General features: G+C 40.3%; 1 protein-coding gene across 1 annotated transcript; it reads right to left on the bottom strand.

Moving 5' to 3' along the window:
• Positions 1 to 541: 541 nt before the first annotated feature.
• LOC138171640 (signal peptidase complex catalytic subunit SEC11C) lies at positions 542 to 26,233 on the bottom strand. Its single transcript, XM_069101205.1, has 6 exons — positions 26,043 to 26,233; positions 12,405 to 12,514; positions 9,156 to 9,305; positions 5,716 to 5,835; positions 1,221 to 1,278; positions 542 to 743 (listed from the first exon to the last, which is right to left on the bottom strand). Exons 1-6 carry the CDS (start codon positions 26,082 to 26,084, stop codon positions 690 to 692), a joined length of 534 nt encoding a protein of 177 aa, XP_068957306.1. The 5' UTR covers positions 26,085 to 26,233; the 3' UTR covers positions 542 to 689.

Here is a 26,233-nt window from a genome sequence, read left to right on the forward strand (position 1 = left end):
TGACTCCCATGGATCACTCCTGCTGGTCTTTATCAAATTGGGAACTAACTCAAGGAAAGTAACCTCACAGGTGCGCAATGTGCCACTGGTTTAACTCTGATATGGAGGACAGATTACACATTATAGGAAGGGTAAGGCAGACCTTTAAGAAAACGTCTATGTCCTGTTTAAAGTCATACCATATGACAAAGACAAAGGAACAGACTGCACCCTTTCTTTCCAAAGGCCATTATCCACCGCTTTAAGTTGTCAGTCACAGAATATATTTAACAATATATTTTTTATAGGCTTATGCTTATTTTTTCCCGTGGAGTGCTGTTTTTCATTAAGATCAGATTTTTGTTTTCCTTCAAGATACACTTATTTCAAACAAATACCACATAGAGATAATATTTTCCCCTACCAATGTTTCAGTCTTATAAAGGGCCCACTTAATACTTTAAGTGATGTAGATCCTTATTCTCTACTTATAGTGATTACCATGACACAGGCGTATAAATTGGACAGATTCAAATCTGAAAATCAACACAAGAAAACAACGTTTACTGATGAACCATTTATTTGGACAAGACAAAAAAATCTGCACACTGTTTTCTTTTATATATAGAAAGTGAAACATTTCAAATATATTAGTTTTTCTTTTTTCAATAGAATCCATTTCAGTCCAATCCCAGGAATTGCTTCTCATTTTAGGATTCACGTTTCAGTAACACATATGCACCCATTACAGCCAAAAGAGCATACTGTAAAGAAACACAATGAAAATTATAGTGCTTGCTTCACAGTCTAGAAACAAATTTAGAGCCTCTGAATATATTCAGAAAAACTCTATTCAGTAATGGTCTAAGAAAAAAGATTAAATGACCACCTCTTCCCCCATATTTAGCCCCCAAATTAGGCACTAGATGTCATGCATATTAAGGTAAAAAAACCTATAAACATGTCAGGAATAAGAATCTAAATAATCAGTGCCTAAAGACTAGCTGTAAATAAACCCTTTGTTTTTGAGTAAGTGTCTGCTGCTTTTTAACCCATCATTTCATAACACACGGTGAACTAACAAAAAAGAAAGAAAAAATTCCAGATGACAATTTCCCTCCATAACTATCAAATGGTTTGTAAATGAAGTTAACTGTTAGGTATTCATTTCTCTAAAACTGTATCTTTCAGTCATACAAATTATACAATTGACTAATGTTCCCTCCCCAAAGTGTTCCTACCTTGAATTTTGGATAATCATTCATGATTATGGTAACCATCCCAACATACGGCAAAAACCTAAGTTGAAAAATAAAAACAATAAAATTACTCACAGGGGCCAGCTAGGTGGCGCAGTGAATAGAGCACAGGCCCTGGAGTCAGGAGGACCTCAGTTCAAATCCGGCCTCAGACACTTAACACAAAAACTAGCCATGTGACCTTGAGCAAGTCACTTAACTCCAAATGCCTTCCAAAAAGCAAAAAAAAAAAAAAAAATAGTATTTAGGGGTGGCCAGGTGGCACAGTGAGTAAGAGCGTTGGCCCCAGCGTCAGGAGACCTAGGATCAGTTCCGGCCTTAGATACTCAGCATCCACACAAAAATAACTGGCCACGTAACCTTGAGCAAGTTACTTAACCCCAACTGCTTTAAAAAAAAAATTACTCACAGAATGTGGGCCCCAGATTCAAATTTAGGGGCTAAATATTTCTTAGACAATATTATTGAATATGATGGCAAAGACAACAACGATTGCACAGGTGTAAATTAAGAACCAAGTCTCTAAAGGGGGGTTACTGGGTTAAAAAAAACAAAAACCTCACTTCAAAAATCAAAGCCAATTTTTAAATGAGTATGAGAACCTGAACTAACAAATTTCTCATCCTCAATGGTTACATCTGCTACCATAAATAGATACACATAATTTACTTATTGAATAAATGAAGAAGGAAGTTTTTACAAATTCCATTTGCAATATTTTTAATAGAGAATTAAAGTTAACTTTTCTGCAGAAATACTACTGACTGTCAGTAAAGCCTCTGAAGCAGACAAAGAATAAAGATTGAAAAAAAAAAACACTTTATTTGTTTAACTGACAAACACTTGTCACTTTAGATAAGTTTTTCAAGTTCACAGTTCAAGAATTACCAACATAAGATGTGAGAGAAAGTTTGAAATCAAACTAACCAATGACTATGCTGACAATTTAAAAAGGGATAGAAAACTCATGTTCTTATGAAATTCTCCTTTTATTTATTCAGAAAGAAATTACGTACCTCTCTGCCTAGGACCCTGCTAGGTACTGAGAATACAATGACAAAAACTTCTGGGAATGGGTGTAAGAGGGATAAATAGAAAATACACAAGTAAATATAAAGTAGTTTGGGAGAGAGAAGGAAAAGGAACTAGCAAATAATATTCCTGAGAAATCACCCAACTCTCAACCATCTGGACAAATAGGGAACAAGATTAAGTAACACCAATCGATCATCTTCAGGTTTCAGTGAAGCTAACAGGGCAACTGGAGGTTCCAGCACAGGTGGAGGCAGCTGTGCGAAGGTTGTTAAGACTGTGGGGCTGGAAGCCCTCAGTCAGCAGCGCCTGAGCTGGGAGATGCCTCTTGTGAACAACATCTGGCCTTGGTTTGTTGCCTTCGATTCTAGGAACACCAGCTTCCTTTGAGGTTTCTCACAGACAGACTGCACTGTGGGCTCTTTTCTCTTCTTTTTCTATTTAAATGTGTCAGTGGAGCTTCTAAAAGCATGCAAGAGAAGAGGCCCCCATGCTCTCCCTGTGCACCCTCCAGCCAAGTGTTAGTGGCTAGTGAAGCAGTCAAAAAAATCAACGGGAAAAACCAGCCTCAAATGAATCACCAATCCCTGGAAAAAAGCAAGCATCTGACAACAGAGGGGTGACAGATGAAATCACAAAAAATTTATCACATAGAAAATAATCAGTTGCTTGTTTCAATTGAGTAAAAATTGGTCATAATCTATAGAAGGGAGAATTTTAATATACAATTAAGTAAGAATTTTCTGACAGTGAGACTTAAGCACAGAAAGGCTGCCACAGGAGACAATGGACGAGTTGCTCTGGAGGTCTTTTAGACTAGTCTCTTCTGGCTGAGATGGCTAAAATATGTGGTTGCCTGATAACAAAAGGATCAAGTAGATGACATTCAGGTCCATCTGATGCTCTACAAATAGCTTGTAATTAGTTTGTCTGCTTCCTCAATAAAGTACAAATTGTTTGGGAAAAAAATTTTTTTTGGATTGGATATGTGATTTCATTGGCATAGACAATTCTTGGTGAGGAATTTCCTCTACCATTACAGACTGGCATGTGTGCAGCTTAGACACTTGAAGAGTTAACGCCTGGGTAACTGAGTGGGTTAAGTGATTTGCCCAGGATCATACAGTCAGCATGTGTCATGGTAGAACTTGAACCCAGGTCTCCCCGACTCTGAAGTTAACTCTCTGTACACTTCACCACATTGCCTCTCTGAAAATTAGAATTTCTACTGTGGACATTATAAATATTTGGGAGTCCACCTGCCAAAACAAACCCAGGAGCTACACAAATACAATAGCAAAACACTTTTCACACAAATAAAGTCAGATCTAAATAACTGGAAAAACATCAATTGTTCGTGGGTAAGGCTAAGCTAATATAATAAAAATGACAATTCTACCTAAATTACTTTATTTATTCAGCACCATACCAAACTACCAAAAAATTATTTTATAGAGCTAGAAAAAAAAGCATCAAAATTCATCTGGAAGAACAAAAGGTCCAGAATATCAAGGGAATTAATGAAAAGAAATGCTAGGGAAGGTGGCCTTACCATACCAGATCTTAAATAGTATTATAAAGAAGCAGTCATCAAAACTACTTAGAACTGGCTAAGAAACAGAGGGGCAGATCAGTGGCATAGGTAGCACACAAGACACAGCAGTCAATGACTATAGCAATCTACTGTTTGATAAACTCGAAAGACCCCAGCTTCTGGGACAGAAACTGCTGGAGAAACTGGAAAATAGTATGGCAGAAACTAGGCACAGACCAATGTCTGACGCTGTACACCAAAGTAAAGTCCAAACAGGTATATAATTTTAGATATAAAAGCTAATACAACAAACAAATTAGGGGAGCAAGGAATAGGGAATGGGAAAGAATTTTTACAACTAGTATTTCTGATAAAGGCCTCATTTCTAAAATATATAGAGGACTGAGTCAAATTTACAAGAATATAAGTCATTCCCCAATTGATAAATGGTCAAAGAATATGAACAGGCAGTTTTCAGAGGAACAAATTAAAGCTATCTATAGTCAAATGAAAAAATGCTATAAAGCACTACTGATCAGAGAGATGCAAATCAAAACAACTTTGAGGTACCACATCACACCTATCAGACTGGTTAAAATGACAATGCAATAAAATGATAAATGCTGGAGAAGATGTGGGAATATTTAATCAACAGTAATTCATTGTTGGTGGAGCTGTGAGTTGATCCAACCATTTTGGAGAGCAATTTGAAACTATGCCCAAAGGGCTATAAAAATGTGCATACCCTTTGACTCAGCAATACCACTTCTAGAGCTATATCCCAAAGAGATCATAAAAATGGGAAAAGGACCTACATGTACAAAAATATTTATAGTAGCTCTTTTTGTGGTGATCAAGAACCGGAAATTGAGGAGATGCAAATCAATTGGGGAATGGTTGAATAAGTTGTGGTATATGAATGTAATGGAATACTGTTGTGCAATAAGAAATGATGAACAGGCAGACTTCAGAAAAACCTGGACTTATATGAACTGATGCTGAGTGAAATGAGCAGAACCAGGAGAACACTGTACATAGTAACAGCCACAATGTGTGATTACTGATTTTGATAGACTTAGACTGTCTGAGCAATGCAAGGACCTAAAACAATTCCAAAGGACTCATGATGGAAATTGCCATCCACATCCAGAGAAAGAATTATGGAGTCTGAATGCAGAGCAAAGCAGACTATTTTGTTTTTCTTTCTCATGGTTTCTCCCATTTGTTGTAATTCTTTTATACAACATGACTAATGTGAAAATAGGAATGTATATGAAGAGCCTATATAACTGCATGCTGTCTTGGGGAGGAAGGAGGAGGGGGAGGGGTAGAAAATTTAAAACTTATGGAAATGAATGTTAAAAACTAAAAATAAATAAACTTTAAAAAAAGAGAAAACTAGAATTTCAAAAAATAGAGAAAATTCAGTAATCTGCCTTCAAGTAAAGGAGTACTGTCAAGTTCCCTTTTCCCCCTAAAATCATGATAAATTCTTTTTTTTTTTTTAAGCAACCAGGGTTAAGTAACTTGCTCAAGGTTACACAGCTAGGTGTTTCTGGGTGTGGTGCTAAGTGTCTGAGCCCGGATTCGATCCTCAGGTCATCCCAACACTGGAGCCGGTGCTCTTACTCGCTGTGCTACCTGGCCGCCCCAATCATGATAAATTCTGTAAACACCAAGAATGAATAACCTCTGGAGTGCAAGTGTATCTCTGAAAAAGAATTCAACCTGTGGCACAGAAAATCGATTTGGGTTTGGTTTAACATCAGTCCCTGGGAAGTTCTGATAAGTTTTATTTTGTTATTATGGCACAAAACTGGATCATCTGTTATACTCAAAAATTCAGTCTCATAGTACCCAAATCATTTTCTGCGTCACTGAAACCACAAAGTATAAAAAAAAATTCCTTACCCTCTTGCTCTTCCTACAACATCCTTCTTTTCTAGCCAGTTTTGACCTTCTTTGTACAAACCTCTATCATCAACTTCATTATTATCTCCTTTAGTCAGAAATTTGACATTTCCATTGTCTCTGGAAGGGAAAAGGACATCAACTTGTAAATAAGTTTCAGTGTGATTAAAAACAAGTTAATACATACACTGAAGTCATTCCCTAGGATGATGCAGAAGCCCTGGTAGAGTTGTCATGATGAAAATTTTGAGTGGTTGACATGAGACACACCTATTGTTGGCACCCTGATTGTATGCAAAACTTAAAAAAAAATTTAATCTGTCATAAATACTACTTACTTTTAAAAGAGTGTTCAATTGTTTATAAAGAACTTTCTTCAAAGCCCTATGAAATGACGCAAATAATTTATTTTTATTTTACAGATGAATAAAACTGAGTCCCAGGAGGTTGTCACTTGCCCAAAGTCAACCAGTTAATAAGGTGGCACATCCAGAACTCAAACTCAGGTGATCTGATATCACTGTATTCAAGACTACTCCCAGGCAAGATTTTCTTTTTGAGAGGGGAAGGCAGGGCAATTGGGGTTAAGTGATTTGCCCAAGGTCACACAGCCTAGTAAGTGTGTCAACTGTCTGAGGCAAGATTTGAACTCGGGTCTCCTCCTGACTCCAGGGCCAGTGTTCTATTCACTGTGCCACCTAGCTACCTCTCCAGGCAAGATTTAACTGAAAAATATGGTACGAGAAAGTTCTGAAATACTTCAAGAATCTTTAATAACAAAAGAATATTACAGTTCAGAAAAAAAAGTCTCTTAAAGAAATGATGGGGGCTGCCAGGTAGCACATAGAGTAAGAGCACTGGCCCCAGAGTCGGGATGACCTGGGATCAAATCCGGGCTAAGACACTTAGCACCCACCCAGAAACACCTGGCCGTGTAACCTTGAGCAAGTTACTTAACCCCAATTGCTTTTAAAAAAAAAAAAAAAGAAATGATGAATTATCTGAATACCAAACAATCAAGAATTACTACTAGCTAGAACTCACTGAAATTATGATGTTTTACAATAAGGAAAAGGATGCTAACGAATATGCTCAACCCACTTTCAAATCTGAATGAAGTTCCATGAATTCTTATGCTATTAGTCAAACATGCATACAGCCTTGTGAAACTGAGCACTGTAAGGAAATTTCAGATTTGGCTGATAGCAAGCTTAAATCTCAGCAAATGGTTAGTGATTCCTACACTAACAACTTGAAATTCAAATGAGTCAGCATTAGATATTGATTTAATATTATGTGTAGGCTTTTGAGCACTTCATGCCCCCTTCCACACACCCCTACATCTACCACTTGCTTATTCCACTGATAAATAACTAGTAATTACATTTGGTTCAACTTGAAGTAGAAACCAAATGACAGTTTGGTAGAGTCCTAAAACACCTAAGCAATTCTTTACAACAGAAAAGCAGTGTGGTTCAGAAGAAACTCTCTAAGTAAATAAAGAACAAGAACACTATTACATTTCAAGAATCACACTGATGTGAAATAGACTCTGCCAGATTTGGGGCAGTTTCCGACAAATCAAACAAATATGAGCACCGAGTTTCTTCTCAATTCTTCTGTTTCACTTGACATTGTGCTATTTGCCTCACTGCAGAATACGGTGGAGCAGGAGGTGGCAAAGAGGTAACAGCTAATGGCACTGAACCAGTATGTTCAGAGAAAGGGTTTATAAACAGGACCAATTTTAAACGTTCTAAAAAGACACTGAGATAGTCTAGACACAAAAACACAAAACTGCCAAATTAAATAGCCTATAAAGGTCTTTTAAAAAAATAAGACAAATGAAAAAAAGCACAACCACAATAAGATAACATTAAGATCCTTCTAAGAATGTGAAACTACATTAAATAGCAACAAATTGATTTGAACTACTGGAGCCTACATTGTAAAAAGAAACCAAAAGAAAAAAACCACTGCAACACGGCACATGAATATAAATTATGGGAAATTATTATTACTTCAATTTTGAACACTGTTTCACCTTCTAGTAATTAAAAAACAAAACAGAATCATAATAAAAACCAATTAAGGCCATTAACAGATAAAGATTGAGCAAATTTCTTCCTTTAGTAAATGAAAAAGTATTTAGCAAACACCTCACAGAACTACAAATAGAGGCTCAAAAGAGAATTATTCTTTTTAAGGAGCAGTCACTCAGGGTAGAAAAGATATTCGGGAGTAACTGGTGGACTGAAAATCTAAAACTTGAAATTTCCGTGTATGTAAAGATTTACTTCATCATCTTCACAATATGCTGGAGTTATGCTTAATCACACAGTCCTTAAGAAGCAAATTAAAGTCATCAAAATAGGTAAATGTCATTGTTAATCAGAAATGAGATATCTAATCAGAAGTTAACATGTGAACTAGAAATCAATGCTTCTAATTCTTAAAAACCATTTCTGTGTTATCAGAGGTATTTAAAGGGAAAACAGGTCTATTTGCTGTAGAACATTAGAATTTCAAAATAAGGCAACTCCAATTACATGACTAAACAGGGACTCAAAGCAAGGGAATGAGCTAGGTATGCGAAGTGGTATTTATTTCAGGGACACTTTATACTGTATTCAATAAGCATTTATTAATCATCTATCATGTGCAGGCACTGTGTTTGGTACCAGGGATACAAAGACACAAATGAAAATAGTCCCTGAGAAAGCAAATTTAGTTAATTATTTCTCCCTGAAATGTGTCTGACGTAATCATTTCTTTGGATGTGTAAGAAATAACTTTTGACATCAAAACAAGATTCATTTTGCAAAGGGGATGTAATGTTCCCTTAGAAAGAGTGTGTATGTGTGAATGTAGTATATAGATGTGCATGTATATATGGATAGGTATAGATATACACACAGAGACAGACACACAGACATATATTCCTAATACTAAATATTGCATTAATGTGCTACTTCCCTCATCAGAGAACACAACAGAGTCAAGGCAAGGCTCCTGAGAAAGAGGTAACACCTGGTGGCATAAAGCCAGCACGTCAGGAGAGAAGTCCTACAAAGGGGACCAATGCTAAACATTCTGAACAGACGATGAGCTGTCTTAATATCTATTCATATTATATTCATAAAACTTTACATTTGCACATCACTTAATTTTCCAAGTGCATTCTCATGAATAATCTCATTTAATTCTCCAAATGATACTGCGTACTATTGTCATCTTAGTCTTAAACATGAGGAAGCGGGTTCACAAAGGCCACAGTGACTCGCCCCCGTCGAGGAGTCAGGCTCTGGCGGCAGAAGCTGCTCCACAAACCCGGGGGTTTGGATTCCCAGTCTAGCAGCCTTTCCGCTGTACTTTGCTGACTCTCCAATTATACACCAAGAAATAAGGAAACACAAAAAAAGAAATAAAATTGTCATTACTTTTCATGAACTTTGATGACTCTGTGAACTATAGGAATATCTCTTCCTTCAACTTTAAAAACAACTATTTCACCAGCTCTAATAGGATCTTCCCGGAAATTTGTCAAAAATAGAAGGTCTCCTCTATGAAATGCTGGTTCCATACTTCCACTAAAAAGAAACACAAAATAAACACAGGGTTTACATTATGCTCTAAAAATGAACAACATTTAAATCTACACAAAATGATACAAAAACATGCCAATTTAGGTTGAAACTACTTTCAAGCACAGTCAGGTATAATCTACAAATCAATAATGCTACCAAGTACATGTTTCTGGTCATTAAAAGGTATAACCCTCCAACACCCCCCCCCCAAAAGACATACAGTATAAAGCTAAACATTAAAAAGGATTCTTTAACTTGAGTACAGAAAAGATCATTGGTACTTTCTGCTATGATGAACTGAAGATAAGTCTTTGCTTTAGTTTAGATAGTAGCTCCTCATTGATTCCTAGGAAGACAGAAGCCCTGTAGCAGAGCAAGTCTAAGAATACAGATTTCTGAATCTTTATAGCAGTCTCCCATTTTTAGCTTTAAAAACTCAGCCTCTTTCGAGTAGATTCTATTTCATTTAGAATCAGAATGTTTTGGCTGAATGGGATCATTCCCTCCATTTAACTGAGAGAAAGTAGCTGCAATCAATAAGTTAATAAACAGCAAGTACCTACAATGTGCCAGGCACTGTCCTAGAGGAGGGGGTTACCAAGACAAAAAAGAAAAGTTTTTCCGCTCAAATAGCCCAGAGAGGTTGCCTGATTCAAGGTCAAATAGTAGCAGGGCCGAAACTAGAACCCAAGTTTTCTGACTCACAAGTCTAGAGTTCTTGCTCACACCAAGCCCCTCAGGGTCAAATTTTCTAAAACTCCAACTAATTTTGAAAGTGAAAGCTTAAGTTACTATGTGACACATTCTTTCCTTCTAAATCCCAGGCTTCGTAGTAGGGCTGGAATAATCAAAATATAACTGGGTTTTATTATAATATACTAACTGGAAATTATTATAAAATCCTGGAGTCACAATACCTCATTAAACTTACCTTTAATTTGTACCCCAAAACTCCCCAAATAAAGTGAAATAATTTATTTTGCCTAAACAGCTGACTTGAAAGGATCAACCACACATGGCCTTTCTTGAACCTTTCCCATTCCTGGTGTCCTCCTGCCCAAAGCTACCTTGTATTTATTTAATATATAGTCTATATATACACTTATGTATGTACACATTGTCTCCCCTGAGGAGTACATGCTTCTTGAGGACATTTTTGTCTATGTATTCTCACCCCCTAGAACATAGTATGTGTCTAATAAATGCTTGTTGACTGGCTATATCTGACTGAGGCAGAAGAGGGATTGGGGGAAAAAAGTCTAGAGTAGAATTATAAAGGAGGGTCATGAAGTAGAGTCACCATCTTATAACAGAGATCCCTGGCTGGTGACAATGAAAATTGACTCATGCTATAACAAAACATACTGGTTTTTAGCAAACTGTTCTGTTTTGAAGACTGCCATCGACTCTTTTTTATTAAACCTTACTCCTTTTTTACAGTACATTCTCTTCACATATTTATTGGGCACATAATGAAGGCAAACTCCCTCTTGTCAAAGAATTTATAATTTAGTTAGGAGATATACTATATATAAAAAGACAGAATTAAATGCACTGTATAATTTAATTGAAGTGCCAAATGGATAACAAGGGCAAAAATGGACAAAGGAGGGAGACATCAAGATAGGCGATGAGGCCTGGGCCAGGTCTTGATGAATAATAGGTAGCTGGCTACCAGATAACAACTCACATGTATGTGCTCTAATACTGACAAAGTATGTTCCTCACAATAAGCCTGTGCAGATGGGGAAACTGAGGCTCAGAAAGATTAAGTGATTTACCAAAGATCATATAGCAGTTATTAAGTGGCAGAACTGGGACTCAAATCAGATCAGGAACAAAGAGACCATGCCAGGTCAAGTGGGGGACCAGAGGAAACAAAGTCAGGAAGGCAAAAATGAATAAGGTTCTCCTAGGGGACTATGAGTAATCGGTAGAAATCAAACAAGTTATTTGTGAAGGGAAGTGAAGGAAAAAAGGCTGAAAAAAATCTGCCCAAGTCAGAAGAGTAGGTAGCCTTGAACACTACTCTATTCAGTTAGGACTTTTAAGCCATGAATTAAGTTTTTTGAGCAGAATTGAAGGATTCTCTCCCACTTGACACTTCCTAGGAGGAGGGGAGAGAATAGCATCAGCACAAGGAAATCCAGTAAAACCTTACCAATCACTAGGTATCCCTCACCAATCATTTTTATTAAATAAAATAAATGCTCAATGCAGTAATAGTTACAGTATTTTAAAATGTGAAATGTCTAAACTAAGCTAGCAAAAGGCCAAATTATAAAGGCCCTGGAAAATATTTCCTCTCAAAATATTTAAAAATTGAAATTACAGATGTACCACAACAAGACTATTATAATTCTTGTACCACGCAGACAAACATTCTGTACAACTCTCCGTTACAAGTACTAGACGCAGTTTTGTCTCATGGCCCCTCCATTTTCACAAAAAAGGAAGCAGGTACAAACTGCTGATTATCTCAGTTTTCACGAAATACTATATAATAGATATTGAATTCGATAAGTTTTTGGTCTTTTCCTTTTCTTTCTAAGATAGTCTTTTGAAAATCAGCTCTATACTTGCTGGACATTGTAGAGGAAATTAAGTTTAGAAACCATAGTAACTTTCCTGTGTTTCAGTATATTGTCAGTTTCTTCTGTTCAAGTTTGTCTCAAAGTGTCAAAAAAAAAAGCTGTAAAAGCTCTGAATCAAAAATATTTAAAAGAAAATTCAATGAGGAAATTTGTAGTTATCATTTGAATACTTCAATCTGAATATTTCTAAATGTGACTTGGAAAATATAATTTCATTAGAAAATCAAGTTTTATATAACATAAGTTATATGACATGCTTGTGAGAAAAGTACTTTTTAAACCATGAAAATATTATGTGAGTAATTATTAATTGCTACATATTTATATTGCTAAACTAGCAAAGTGACTTTAGAACACTAAGGTAAGATTTTAAAAAAATATTTATATTCATAAAGTTGATAAAATTTGGAAAACTTTATTCAAGTATTTATTTGCACTACCATAAAACATAAAAGCATTAACAATATATTAATGTGACTGAATAAAGAAATTATTATGGAAGACATACCTCAGAACCACCACAATAGGGCTTTCACTCCCAGTGACAACTATCAAGCCTTTCCATATCATAAGAGCAGAAGATACAATCATGGCAAAGTTTAAAACCTGGTAATACAGCTGTGGAAAAAAGTAAAACAAAACAAAACAAAAAAAAGAATTCTCCTGAGGATATATTTGAGTTTTCCAAGTAAAATAAAAGAGACATATATGCTTATAATGAACTAGTTCTGAGTATACATTTTGTAATAAGCTAAACAACACTTCCAGGGAAGAGACTTCCTTGCTCCAAGAGCGCTCAGAGAACAAAAATGGACCCGGGGGTTGGATTATTATGTGACCTTCTCTGAGTGAAGAATTCCCACCCCTTTACCTCACAAGAATCAACTACCTCACTCTCTTCCAAGGTCTTTACACTGAAATCTCACATTATTCAATACAGAAACAGAAGGGACCTTAGAGTGTATCTTCACTTCTTTTCTCTTCCTCTGGTTTTATCTTAAAGGAAAAGATATATTTTCAACCCGTGCCAAAGCTCCCCCCTCCCTGTACCCTTAATCCTCCACTCCAGTCTCCTTCAGAGTAATGCCCCATAACACTCATTTTCAAGTCTCCCTATTTACAGGCGATTTACTCCAGAAACATACTCAGATTTACTCTCTCCTTAAAACCCTTCACTTCTATTCTCTCAAGCCGCTCTCCGCCCACTTCTGCCAAACTCCAGAAGGCGCTTTGTGGTCCTCACTTCCACACCATCCACATGCTCCTTCAAAACCTTCCCCCTGTCTTCTGATTCTATCACTTTACTGGTGGGTATCTAAAATGGGATCTGAACTCAGGTCTTCCTAATTCCAGGCCCAACACCACATACCCTGGCCAAACTGGATTATTCACTATTTCCCAACATACTTCCCCAAAATCAGAATGCTCTCCTTTCCTTACCTCAAGTCTCTTAAAATCTTTATCTTTCTTCAAGCTCATATCAGCTACTCTTGGAAGCCTTCCCTGTTCTCCCCTGCCCCAGGTGTTATTTTTTGTCCCTATCCTCAAACTACTGTGTATTGACTAATCTGTGTAAATGCTGTATAATATGTAAATGTTCTTCCCAACCAGTGGTATATAAGCTTCTCGAAGACAAGAGTTGTTTCATTTTTCTTTTCTTTGTTATCAAGAGCTAAGCCTACAAGTCTTGAGAATTAACATCAGAAGAATTTCAGTATTAAAAGATGGGTTTCTGCATCAAGGAACAGTTTGGAATCCACAGAAAACACTCTGCAATTTCCCAAACATCATCTTCCTTGCTCTCCTCCCAGTGAACTCTGGGACCCCAGCTCATTGTCCACATATAGTTTATAACAGGAATCCTATAAATTTTCAAATTTTTATGATTTTAGTAGGGGTCAGCATAGGAGAGAAAAGAGCGTTCTTTCAGAATCCAAGTCTGAATCTTCACAAAACATTCTACTTTTGACTGTCCCATTCAATAGGATTTTACTTTATGTTAAAAAACAATACTTTAATCATTGGAGAAAAAAATGCTTAATCAAATATGAATACCAACGTCGTCTTTGCCCTTTCTCATAAAGTATGATCATCTCACAAATTAAAATTAAAAGAGCATCCAAATAAAGAAAATGTACTTTTGTTTCATCAAACATACTGCATATAAAGTTCTGGGTTAAACTTTGCTTTTAATTTATTTGGACTTAATTCATTTAAATGTCCCCTGTAATTGATTATAGAGAGGAATATAGATTGTAGAATTTCAGAATTGAAAAGGGACCTTAAGATCACCTACTTCAATCCCCTTCATTTCCATATGAGGAACTAGAGACTCAGGGAGAGATTATGGAGCTTGGTCAAAGTCCCATGACTAAGCAAGGTAACAGAGCAGAGACGAAAATTTAGGTCACCTGACTCCTGATGTCTTTATACTAAGCTAGCAACATACATTTGAAATTTGCTTTACTCGAGACTTTTTGCAGAAAACAGTTCTTCCAAGATAAGTGACACCCAGGAAATAAAAAAGCAGGATGAGTTGAGAAGCACATCCTGACGGTGTCAGGCGGCTCTTCACTTTTAAGGTACTTGTGCGTCCTCATTCCCATCCCAGTAAGAGCAATCACTCCAGTCCTGGACAAAATGATTTCATCTCATCGGCGGGCTAAGTTAGGTCATGACACGTCTGCAATCAGAAGCTGTTATTTTCATTTATGGCTATGATACTTCCACAAATGTAGAGGATTGCGGTATTTTAAAAACATCAAAGTTTCTAAGTAACAATAATACCTTTGGGAATGGGGAGGAATAACATGTGATGGGTTACACCATATCATAACAAGGCCAATATTCAATAACCAAGCCCCTTTGAATAACCTACAAGATAGACCCAATGCTCCATACTAAAAAGCACCATAAAAGTCCAAAGAAGTTAACTTGCTCAAAGTCACTTAACTATGTGATGTGGGACAAGATAGTTAATCTTCTTTTGGGACTAAGTTTTCTTAGTTATTTAAAAATAAAAGGGGGGGGGGGGGGGCTAGTTGGATTATTTTAACAAAAATTAGGTGCCCACTATGTGCAAGGCACTGTCTTAGGCATTAGGGGTATTTCAGTAGTTTATAACCTCACAGATGTGGGTACTCCCTAAAATGGTGACGTTCAAAAACCCTCCACATTTTTTATCCTGTAGGACTTCTCACCACTTCCTCCCCCTTCCAATCTTCAACCCCTCCCTCACGTTTCCATAAAGGGTTCAATAAATATGCTGCAGGCCTTTTTCTAGGACAGGGGTTCTTAACCTGGGATCTATGGACTTTTGAAAAATATATAATCTTTGGGTAACTATTTCGAGTACAATTCATTTCCTTTGTCATTCTATGTATTGCATTTTATGCATTTGAAAACATGCATATAACAATGCATATCTCAATATTGAGATGGGATCCATGGGTTTCCCCAGACTGCCAAAGAAGTTTATGATCCTAGAAAGGGGTTCAAAGAACCCTGGCTTTAGGAACTTCGCTACTTCTTATCACCAGTACAGTATTTGAATTGCCTTTCTATATATAATCCCTGGGCTAGGACTGGCCTACTTCCTTACCTTTTACACTGCCTCTTGTAACCCAATGATCACCAGCCATAGCTCATTTATGTCCACTGAACATTTTTCCACTGCCCTTCAGGTAACCTACAATTTTGATTTTTCTGTGTGATGTCTTCCATAAATCACAGCCATATGTTATCACTGTAAAAATACTTGGTGTTAAAATGATGGGTTTTTGTTATATCACTGAAAGCAATGAGCAATTTTCTAAGTGCAATCCTACCTACTTTAATCTTCTTGTTCAACTCTAGGCCTAGCTCACCATCCGAGATACATGTAATAATGAACCCACTCTATCAGCTGTCCATCCACATGGAGATCAGTCTGGATGACAGGCATTCTTCAACCAGATGGCTTTACCCAGGTGGCCTATTAAGATCCCCTCTGCTCATCCTATATTCCAGTCAACCCAAACGTACTATTTCTCACTCCCTTAATCTGTCCTGCCCTTTTCTACCTTTGTGCATGATATCCCACTTACAAAATGGTCTACCCCCACATCTCTAACTGTCAAAATCTGTTTCTTCCTTTAAAGCCAAGCAACCTCCTCCATGAATCTTCCCCGGTGCCCCTTCTCAACTACATGTGCTCTTCTGCCTTCCTAAGTTCCTCTTGGTATTCTGTTTAGGGGGCAGCTAGGTGGCGAAATGGAGACAGTGCCAAGTCTGTAGTCAGGAGGACCCATCTTCCTGAATTCAAATCTGGCTTCAGACACTTACTACCTGTATGACCCTGGGCAAGTCACTTAACCTTGCTTGTCTCAGATCCTCATCTATAAGATGAGCTGAAGAAGTGGCAAACCATTCCAGTATCTTTGCCAAGAAAATGCCCAAGAGAGGCCACATACAGTTGAACATAAGAGAAAAACGACTAACAACACAGCTTCGACCTTTCCTATGCATCTGTAATAGCATAATTTGCATCATACTTCTGAGTGAATGAGAGAACCCATTGCATCTGTAATAGTGTAATTTGCATCATACTTCTGAGTGAATGAGAGAACCCACATGCATCTGTTGAGCAGTAGGAAGATCCACCACCCCTGGGGACACCTTCCCGGCCTGCTTCTCGACTGTTCACACCACTCGCATGAGATAACAGTCAATTGGATTCCCTCCAGGAAGACAGAAGACCACCAGGCTGTGCTATCCGCTCTGCCAATGTCTCCCAGTCCTCTCTGCCTTATCACCTGCCTTGCTTCTATGTCCTGCAATTCCTTAGTGCTATAACCCAATATATGTAACCCTAAATACCCCTGAGGTCCTTACCATCTGCCCCTCCACAGCACTCCTAAGACTTCTGGACCTTTCTGGCTGTTGTCTCTTCCAATTAGAGGATAAAATCTGTGATGGGAAGAATTTGTCTTGCTTTTTCTTTTCTTTTTTTGGAGGTGGGGAGGGTGAAACAATCAGGGATTAAGTGACTTGCCCAGGGTCACACGGCTGGTGTCAAATATCTGAGGCCACATTTGAACTCAGGAAGTTGAGTTCCTGACTCCAGAGCTGTGCTCTATCCACTGTGTCAGTGGACAGATATCCACCGGCGGCCCCTTGCTTTTTCTATATGTGTATCTCCAGGGCTTGGCACAGTGCATGGCTCACTGCTTAATAAATGTTTTTTCATTCATTTTATTTGTCTGAGTTTCTATTTATCTGGTCTTACCTACTAGAATACAAATTCCCTGGGAACAGTTTTATTTAACATTTGTATCCCTAGAACACAGTCCTTGCACACAGGCACTTGATATTTGTTGAATGGAATATAATTTCTTGAATGCATGACCAGAAAAGGAGGTGAACTGGTGAGGTAATGAGAATGAGAGACAACAGATGGCTAGCTCCAAAGGAAGGCATGCTGTGAGTTGGTAGATAGATCCTCTGAAGAATTCATGGAAAAACACGGACGAGTGTGACGAAAGAAATAAGAAGGCATAGAAGGACTGCCATCTGCCCTAGTGGAGGGTCTACAGATGGACTGCCATCTGTACTGGTAGAGGGATACCCATTCCATCAAGATATAAGGAGATTTAATTGGAAAATGCACCAGACACTTTTAAACAAAGTTTGCTATCTCTGAGGCCAAGTTTCCAAGTCCTTTGTGTCCATACAGATTTAATTCAACAAAATGTAATGCAACATTTATTGGGTGTCATCCACTCTGGTCACTTGCAAGACACTGTATTAGGCTATGGAAATACAAAGACAAAAATGGAACTGTCCCTGCCCTTGATGAACTTATACTATACTGGGGAGGATAAAATGGGTATGCAAGTAAATAAATACAAAGTAGTATCAAGAGGGAGGAGGCTAAAAACTGGAAGGAAGATAGGGAAAAATCAGGAAAGGCCAAATGTAGGAAGTGGCACTTGAGTGGTACTTAGAAAGAAGCGGTGGATTCTGTGAGATGGAGTTAAAAAAAGATGATCACTGGTTCAAAGTCATGGAGGTGTGAGATGGAATGCATGTATGGGGAGCAACTACAAAGCCAATTTGACTGGAGTGGAGACTACTTGAGGAGAAAATAATACGAAACACTGGAAATGTAGGCAGTAGTCAGATTGTCAAGGGTTTTACTTGCCAGGCCAAAGTTTGTTTAAAATTTTATTCAAGCGGCAACAAGAAACCACTGAAAATTTTAAAGGAGAGGCAATGACATGGCTAGATCTGTGTTTTAGGCCTATCAATTTGGCAGCTATGTGGAGGGTAGCTTGGAAGCAGATTTTTATTTTTAGCTTCTTATTTGGCAAAAGCATCATAAAAAGAATTTATTTTTTTCCTGATTTTTTTTTTCAGCTTAAAATTTTGAGGGAAAATAAAATCAATTAAAAATGTATTTTCTTTGAGCAAAATAATCTGAGAACATGATGCTGACCTGAAACTTAGCATCCTGTTTACCTGGTGATTTCTTTGGTTAATATTTTGTGCACGGCACTTCCATGATCAAAACGGAATTCACTAGAAGAAGTAAACTTAATACCAAAGATGACATGTTAAATGTTTGAAAATTTTAAACAAAAAGTTCAGTCTATAGTTAATGTCAACTGATAAGTACAAAAATGACAGCAACTGATTACCAGGATGCACATTTTCAGATGCCTCAGCTAACAGACTTTCTTCTTTGCTCCCTTAAAGTATGGTCCCTTTACAGCAGAGAAAGTCGTCCCAGATTAAGCATGCACTATTTAGTAATTTTAGAAGGTAAAAGAGAAAAAGGGATCTCAAGCAGGAGAATGTATCCAAAGAACAAGTACCAGCAGGCCGCAAAAGCTGAAATTCTGAAGAAATTAATGTTTTACAATTTTTAATCAGGAGAAGCAAAATGAGCAAACAACAGAGCTGGCTAACAAAGCGGGAGGGTAAGTCAGGGGTTAGTTAGGGAGAAGGCATTTCAGAAGGTCAAGTTCTCCTGACAGGCTGCAACTCTCAACATCATTTATTTTGGAGGATTTATTTTTTAGCTATCCAGTATTACCATAACAACATATTCAACAAAGAAACCAGTTCTTGGAGGACTTTTCTGCTGATAACATCACAGAGCAGGACAATCAGTCGGTTTTTCCAAAATGTTCTCTATTAAATTTAGTTACAGCTGTTACAGCACCCGAGCAGCTACACATACCTTGAAAATATCCAGATGCCAAAACATAGTCCCTAACATATATGACAACAGTTACTATGACATGCTCTGCAATTCTACTTAGATAAATGTGGTGCCTCTACTGAAGTTCTCTGATGATCATCATACTGTAAAGGTGACCTAAAGCTCCTTAAATGCTATGCCAGTAAAATTGAGTTCTAGATGGACCTACCAAACCGGAAAGGCTTACAATACAGGCCCAACAAGAAGATGTGTGAGTCTACTGTCCAATGGGCATCCTAGACAGGTTCACTGAGAGAGTCATCATCAGAGAGATGGCCACCAAGTGATGAATTTTTGTAGGCCAGAGCAACTCATTAAACTGCTAAGGCATGTATGTATGTATGTATGTATGTACGCATGCATGTATATGCATGTGTATGCAGAAATACACACACATGTGTATTTATTTCATATCTATATACACACAGATAATTTTGCATACACATAAAACTGATTTATAGAGTACTCAGATTCTTGAATCAATGAAGTAAATGTGGTACATGTGGCCAAAGAACATGTCAGATTTTGTCATCCCTGCCTTAAATGTACTGAGGCAGCTTATCAGACTGCGGCCCCTGAAGGAACTTGAGATCAGGACAGCATGGTTCCAAGTGTGAGGAAAATACATGGGAGTGCACTGTTCACTGGTGTCTCCTGACTCCAGGGGACTAGTCACACAATTCATCCACGATCATTTTTATTTATAGACTAGATTCTGCCCTACCCACCTCCCCCCCTCCACGCACCATAGTCCAATATGGAAAGCTAATTCATATCTGCAATGGTTACAAGGCTGTAAGGCTGAATAGTGGTAAATTATTCTCTCTAGTCAAGAGTCCATAAATAGCTGTACTCCCCTACTAGAACAAGCTCTCAAAGTCCCCTGAACCCCAATTGGCTTTTCTCTGACAAGGTAGAACACCACCTGTGTTGAGGGTCTGGCATAGCAAAAACCCTTATAGGCAACAAGATGACACATTAATGACTAAACTGGTTAGCTTCAAATTCTTTCCTGGTGGCGATCATCCCTGGAATAGAACAGATACTGTGACTACATCAGTACCTCTCGTCTGTGACTTCAATGTGGATTTGTTCCACTGTATTACTACAATTTTTGTGGTTTATGAAAGTAAGGTAATAAACCTTGAAAGAAGCCTCAGTGATTGCACAAGCCATGACTAGATAGAAGGAAGCAATCTGAAGGGGGATGGGAGGGAGGGAGTGGAGATGAAGGTACAGATACAGACAAATAGCTATAATGCCTAAGGATTTAAGTGTGATCACAGTATACCAAAGGAATTATGGATACTTAGCTCACTCCTTTTTCATATAGTCAAAGACCTCTAGTATCTGTTCACTCTAAATTGCTGTATGTGTAATGGGTTTCAGTTCCATCCATCCTCGAGTATAAAATATGAGTATACAATCCATAGTTCAAGAGCCATTCACGTTTGTTTACAGTTCTGACAGAGCTCACCAACTCCTGACTGGACTTTACATATGCCCTAGAACTTGGAGTTGGGGAGGTTTCACAGATAAGCACATCAGCCAGGTAGTCTTTGTTTAAGATCCATAAATTGTTCATTTCTCTACATAAAGTTCCCTGTGAGTTTCTTTTTCTCTGATCTAAACAGACTGCTATTTTTCATTTATGTCAAATGGGATTACTGGAGCTAATGATCAAAAACTCACAATTGAACACCACCATTATTAATACGCCTCCTCCCAAAGGGAGAAAGAACAGGTCCTATCGTTTTTTTTCTAATGTGCTACAACATGAAGTAGTGGTTACAAGGGTCCTATAAATACTACTCAAGGATAAATAAAGCAGTAATTTAATGTTCAAAGAACCAGTGTTTACAATGAAACTTCCCAAACCTGCCCTTCCAATAAATTTTCTTATTTCCTTTCAGTCATCCTGGTTTACAACCTTGGAGGCACCCTTGACTTCTCCCTCTCCCTCATCCCCCACATATCCATTTAGGTGCTAAATCCTGTCAATTCTACTTCCATAAGCTTCCTTGGATTACTCTTCTATGGCCACCATAGTAGTTCAAGCTAATGCCTCCTTCTACCTGGATGGCAACAGTTAGTTGCATGACTTCGAATTTCTCTCCTATACAAACCCATCTTCTAAAGAGCTGCCAAAATAAACTTCCATAGAAAGAAAAATCTGACAGTGTCACTGTCCTAAACAAGAACCTCCAGGAGCTCTTCCATTCTACAGCATGAAATACAAAGTCCTCAGCTCAGTACTTAAAGCACTTCACAAAATGGCTCCAGCCTACCTCATCAGGTTTTTTCACATCATCTCAATGCCCCAAATAAACCTATCCCCAAACTTAGCATTCCTTCTCCTCGTTTGTCCATGCCTGGAATACATATATACCTCCTACTCATTTCTACCTCTTTGAACTCCTAGACTCCTTAATGTGCCACAAAAATCCCATGAAAAGCCTTCTGAAGGTTCCCTTTGTACTTTCTCCTCAAATTACCACATACAGATTTAACTGCTTAAATACTGTAACATCCCCACTCCCCCCCCCCCCCACCCAGGTAAGGACTATTTTTCATTTTTTTGTATTTGTATTTGTATTCCCAGCACCTCATATACATAGTAGGCAATTAATAAAGATTGCTGGATTGAATATGATTTAACAAGCTCATGACATGGGTCTTCCGTCTAAGAACTTAGGTATTCTCAGAAAATTCCATTCAGTTCTCACTCATTATTGGATCAGGCCCTTACATCCAAAGCTAACTACAGAACTGAGGGCAAGTAAGGAGGACAATTCTTGTTCCTGACCTGCTCCCCGTATGGGTGATTAATTTTCACACCCATGGATACAGTCGGGATCATGGAGTTTCAAAGGTTAAAGGGACCTTCAAAGTGATACAGCACAACTTTCTTCTCAATATAGAAATCTCTTCTCTAAGTAGTTCAGATTTTTAAAACCATGAAAGGATGAACTAGATCCCAAGCAGTACAAAGGGAAAGGAGGAAAGAGAGTCATATGATTCAATGAAATTCAACCTATTAAATGAGCAGGTGTTTATTAAACAACTGTTACATATAAAATGCAAGCCTTGGTACACGATGGCAATGGAGAGCAAAATATGGGGGGGACCCCCACAGTCCTTGCTTAAGATGGTTACAATCTAAAAGGGGAAATTGGACATGTACAAAGAAACATGGTACAAAGTAAAATATAATAAAGGCAAAGAAGATATTCTGACAAAATACTTTTAAAAGAATTGAAGAAGGGAGGGACAGTTTTAAATTGAAAGAAAGAAGAAATTAAATTTGACAGGAAATATAGGCACTCCAGTAAGTGAGCAGGATGATGGAATACATTCCAATTACTGGGATGGGCTACGACCTCCAAAAATAAGTGGAGGAAAGAGGAGAAATGAGATTGGGTAGTGTGGAAGTAGTTAAGTAGGACCAGATTGTTGTTATTATTGTTTGTCCCTTCATTCTCGAAGAGGACTATGATGCCAGGAAGGTGATGCCTATGATGCAAGAGAACAGGATTTAAGTGAGACAGGGCTGCTGCAGTCACCAGCCTCACTCTCTCTCCTGGTCTGGAGTCACTTGGTTCCAGTGGCAAATACAGATCAGGATGACTGGAGATGGCCCTGGATGCAGTATTAAGCTATTAAGTATTAACGTCTTTCCCACTTCTCAGTTTGTCTGAGGCAACACACATTCATTGATTAAGACTAGGTAAGAAATGAGGCAAAAAAAAAAATGGCCTCTTTTACCTAGTCAAGAAAAAAAAAGATCTAGGAGGGAAAGACCCTCAGGGTTTCAGGACAAAACAGAACAATTGTTATTTACACTCACTCAGAGCCATCAAAACCCAAAGACCAAGTGAGGCTTGAGTGGGTTGGCCAATCAATGACAGCCACAGTGATTTGTGTTTAAGGATCTTAAAACCAAAATGTGGCCCCTAGCCCCCTAAATATTTTGCAAGGTTTCAGCAATAAAAGTTTATATTCATTTGGGACCGAGAGGCAATGGCATGATTCCTTAGAGGAAGAGGGGAGGGAGGGGGGGAAGGAAGGAAGGAAGGAAGGAAGGAAGGAAGGAAGGAAAGAAGACTAGAACATGGTGCATAAAGGAAAGCAGAGTAAAACGAGGGTTAGCCTGAAGTTTAGGTTGAAGATGATTAAATGGGGTGGAATGATATTTGAAGCATCATCATAAAGAAGTACAATGATGACTACCACAGATCATAACAACGCATTAGAAAAACTACTTGGGCAGCAGCATAAAGCATGGATTGGAGGAAAGATAGAATAGTGACAGAAAGATCAGTCATAAGTGACATCATCACATCTTAAAATGCACAACAAAGCAGTAATGAGAGAAACGGTTTGGTACTGGTTAAAAAATAGTGCTTGATCAGTGGAACAGACTGGGAACACAAATGAACCATGATAGCATGGTGTTCAATAAACCCCTGTCTACTGGAGTAAGAACTGACTATGTGAGAAAAATTAGATAGCATATGTCAATGCCTCATACCACGTATCAAGGTAAATTCCAAATGTATGTGACCTGGATATAGAAGGTCACAATAGAAACAAATTAGAGGAACAAGAAAGAAATGAATTTTGATCTATGCATCAGGGAAGGGTTCATCACCAAGCATGGCCCTGAGGATCACAAACATAAAAGGTAACTATGAATACATAAAATTAAAAAGTTTCAGGACAAACAAATGCAATGTAGTTAAAGCTGGAAAGGAAAGTTAACGGGCAGAAAAATCACTGCAGTCAGTTTTTCTCACTTCCAAGATACATAAGAAACTGATTAAAATTTACAAGAATGATAAGGGATGACACAAGTAATAGATGGCCAAAACATATGAACAGGCAATTCTTAAGGGAAGAAGTCCTAGAAATACATAACCACAGGAGAAAATAGGAAGTTTAAGCGGAAGTAACTCCAAGCTCAGGGCCGTCAGACTGGAGAAGGTAACAAAAGCAACGCTGAAGCTGCGGCTCGGGCGGCCACTCTGGAAGGCAAGTCGGAAGGTGCCCCAATAGGACGCTGGACCTTCCCCCGTGCGGTAGCGATGACACCCTGGGCCGACAGCCCCGAGAACGAAGAGCCCATGGAGCAGAGTCCGTAGGATCTTTGCTCCGGCCACGAGGGAGCGGCCTAAGCCCTGATGCCCAGGTGGTCAGCCAGGACTCACAGGGCTGACGGAAACTCCCGCCCACGCCCGGCAGACGGCCCGACCACACGGACAAGGAGGCCCCTGTAGACGCGGCCAATGTGGGGGTGCTCCCGCGGCGGGGGGGGGGAGGGAGAAAAGACGCTCGCTGATTAAGAAATGACCAAACGTGTTTATGAGCGCGCCCTTCAGCCGCTGCCTCTCCTTGTCCCCTGGGCCCGGCGGATCCGTCTCCTTTCTTTTGCACCCCCGTGACGCTCTTCGCGCAGGAAAGTCGGCCCCACGTCCTCCTTCGGGCCGCCTCTTTCTCGGGTTAGCCTCTGCTGGGATGCTCGTCCGTCACGGAGGAAGCAGGGCCGGAGTCACCTACAGAGGGGAGGCCGGGCCGGGGGCGCCCCCACATCTGGGGCTGACAAGAGGAGGAAGGGTCAGAGGCATCGGGGTGAGCGGGGTGGAAGGGCCCGGCACGAGGGCTCCAGAGGGACGGCCAAGTGCTGCAGGAGGAAGGCGCTGCCATTGTCACCGGGAGAACCGCCCAACCTGCGCCGGCCCAGGGCAGCGCTCTGCAGGGAGTCAGGCCGTGAAGACAGCTCGTGCTTTACCGCACTTAGCACGCGGCGACCGCGGAGCTGGGCGACTGACTCTCACATAACCCTCCGCGGGGGCGCTGTCACCCTCGTCTTACAGCCCCAGTCACGTGACTGTCACATAACCCTCCGCGGGGGCGCTACTGTCACCCTCGTCTTACAGCCCCAGTCACGTGACTCTGACTCTCACAATAACCCTCCTCGGGGGGCGCTACTGTTACCCTGTCTTACAGCTGATGACCAGCCTTGTGAGGGCGCTCGCCCCAGTAACGTGACTCTGTGGGCGTCTGGGGCTGGACTCGGACCTTTTCGCCATTTGTCACACGCGGCAGGCGCTCAGTGTTTGTATCATGTAACACAAGTAAACCAAACTCAGCGCAGGAGGCCGGAGGCGTCAGCCTCGGAGGAGCGCACGAGGTCCCCGACTTCAGAAAGCAGCCCCGGACAATCGCGGAGCTGGAGAAGGCAGAAGGCAGTCACCGCCGGAGCCCTCCCATCACAAGTGCCCAGGCACCTACTACACGCGAGGCCAGGGCGGAACGGAGGCCGAGGGGAAACATGCCACCAGCCATGTGATGGAGGCATAAAAGACCTTCGGGTGAGGCCCGAGTGAAAGTGGGCAGCACGAGGTCACACAGCCAGGCGGGGCAATGCCGGAGCGCCGGGACAGCCGGCCAGGCCGCCCGTCACCCGGGGCTCCTCAAAGCCCGGTTACCCCGATCCCCCCGGGCATGAAGAGGCCAGCGCCGGTGCTGCGCCTGGCAGGCTTTATTCCCGTGCCCAGCACGGGACCTGGCACACGCTCAGCCCTCGCGGGCCCTGAGGGTGGGGGCGGCGCCTAATCTGAACTCGGCTACCCCAGAGCTCGCACACAGCAGGGGCTCAATAAACGCCTGAAGAGCGAACCTCTTAGGGAGGAGGGCCCAGCACGGCCCGCACCCCGCCCCGGGCTGCCGGTCTCACCCCTCAGGGAACGCGAGGCGGGCCGTCCTTCACTCCCCTCCCTGCCAGGTCCCCGCCCATCATCCTCGGATGGCTGTGCACGAGCACGGGGCCCCCTCCCCGGAGCCCCGACACCCCCAGTGCCGCCCGGGCCCCCAGCCTCGGCCCCCGCCGCGGGCCCCGGTTACCTGGCGCTTGTTCATCTTCCTTAAGTCCCCGAAGATGTCCATGGCGGCTTCCCGAAGCCGGTCCCCCGGGACGCCACGTAACACAGGCGGGAAGAAGGGGGCCGAGCGGGCCAGGGGCTGTCAGCGGAGCAACGTGGACACACCTGCCTGGCGCCCCTCCGCCCTCCCTGCCCGCTCCCTCGAAGCCTCGT

Source organism: Petaurus breviceps, unplaced genomic scaffold, assembly GCF_028583685.1.
Source record: "Petaurus breviceps papuanus isolate PSGF00001 unplaced genomic scaffold, PetGlider_PUasm1.0 128, whole genome shotgun sequence".
In the NCBI taxonomy this organism is placed as follows: Eukaryota; Metazoa; Chordata; class Mammalia; order Diprotodontia; family Petauridae; genus Petaurus; species Petaurus breviceps.

What these genes read in the sequence shown, in the direction of transcription:
- LOC138171640 (XM_069101205.1), bottom strand. Translation starts at nt 26,084, where the DNA reads ATGGACATCTTCGGGGACTTAAGGAAGATGAACAAGCGCCAG. An exon ending in GGAAGATGAACAAGCGCCAG is followed by an intron (nt 12,515 to 26,042) that starts GTAACCGGGGCC and finishes TTTTTTCCACAG; the next exon opens with CTGTATTACCAGGTTTTAAA. An exon ending in ATGATTATCCAAAATTCAAG is followed by an intron (nt 744 to 1,220) that starts GTAGGAACACTT and finishes GTTTCTTTACAG; the next exon opens with TATGCTCTTTTGGCTGTAAT.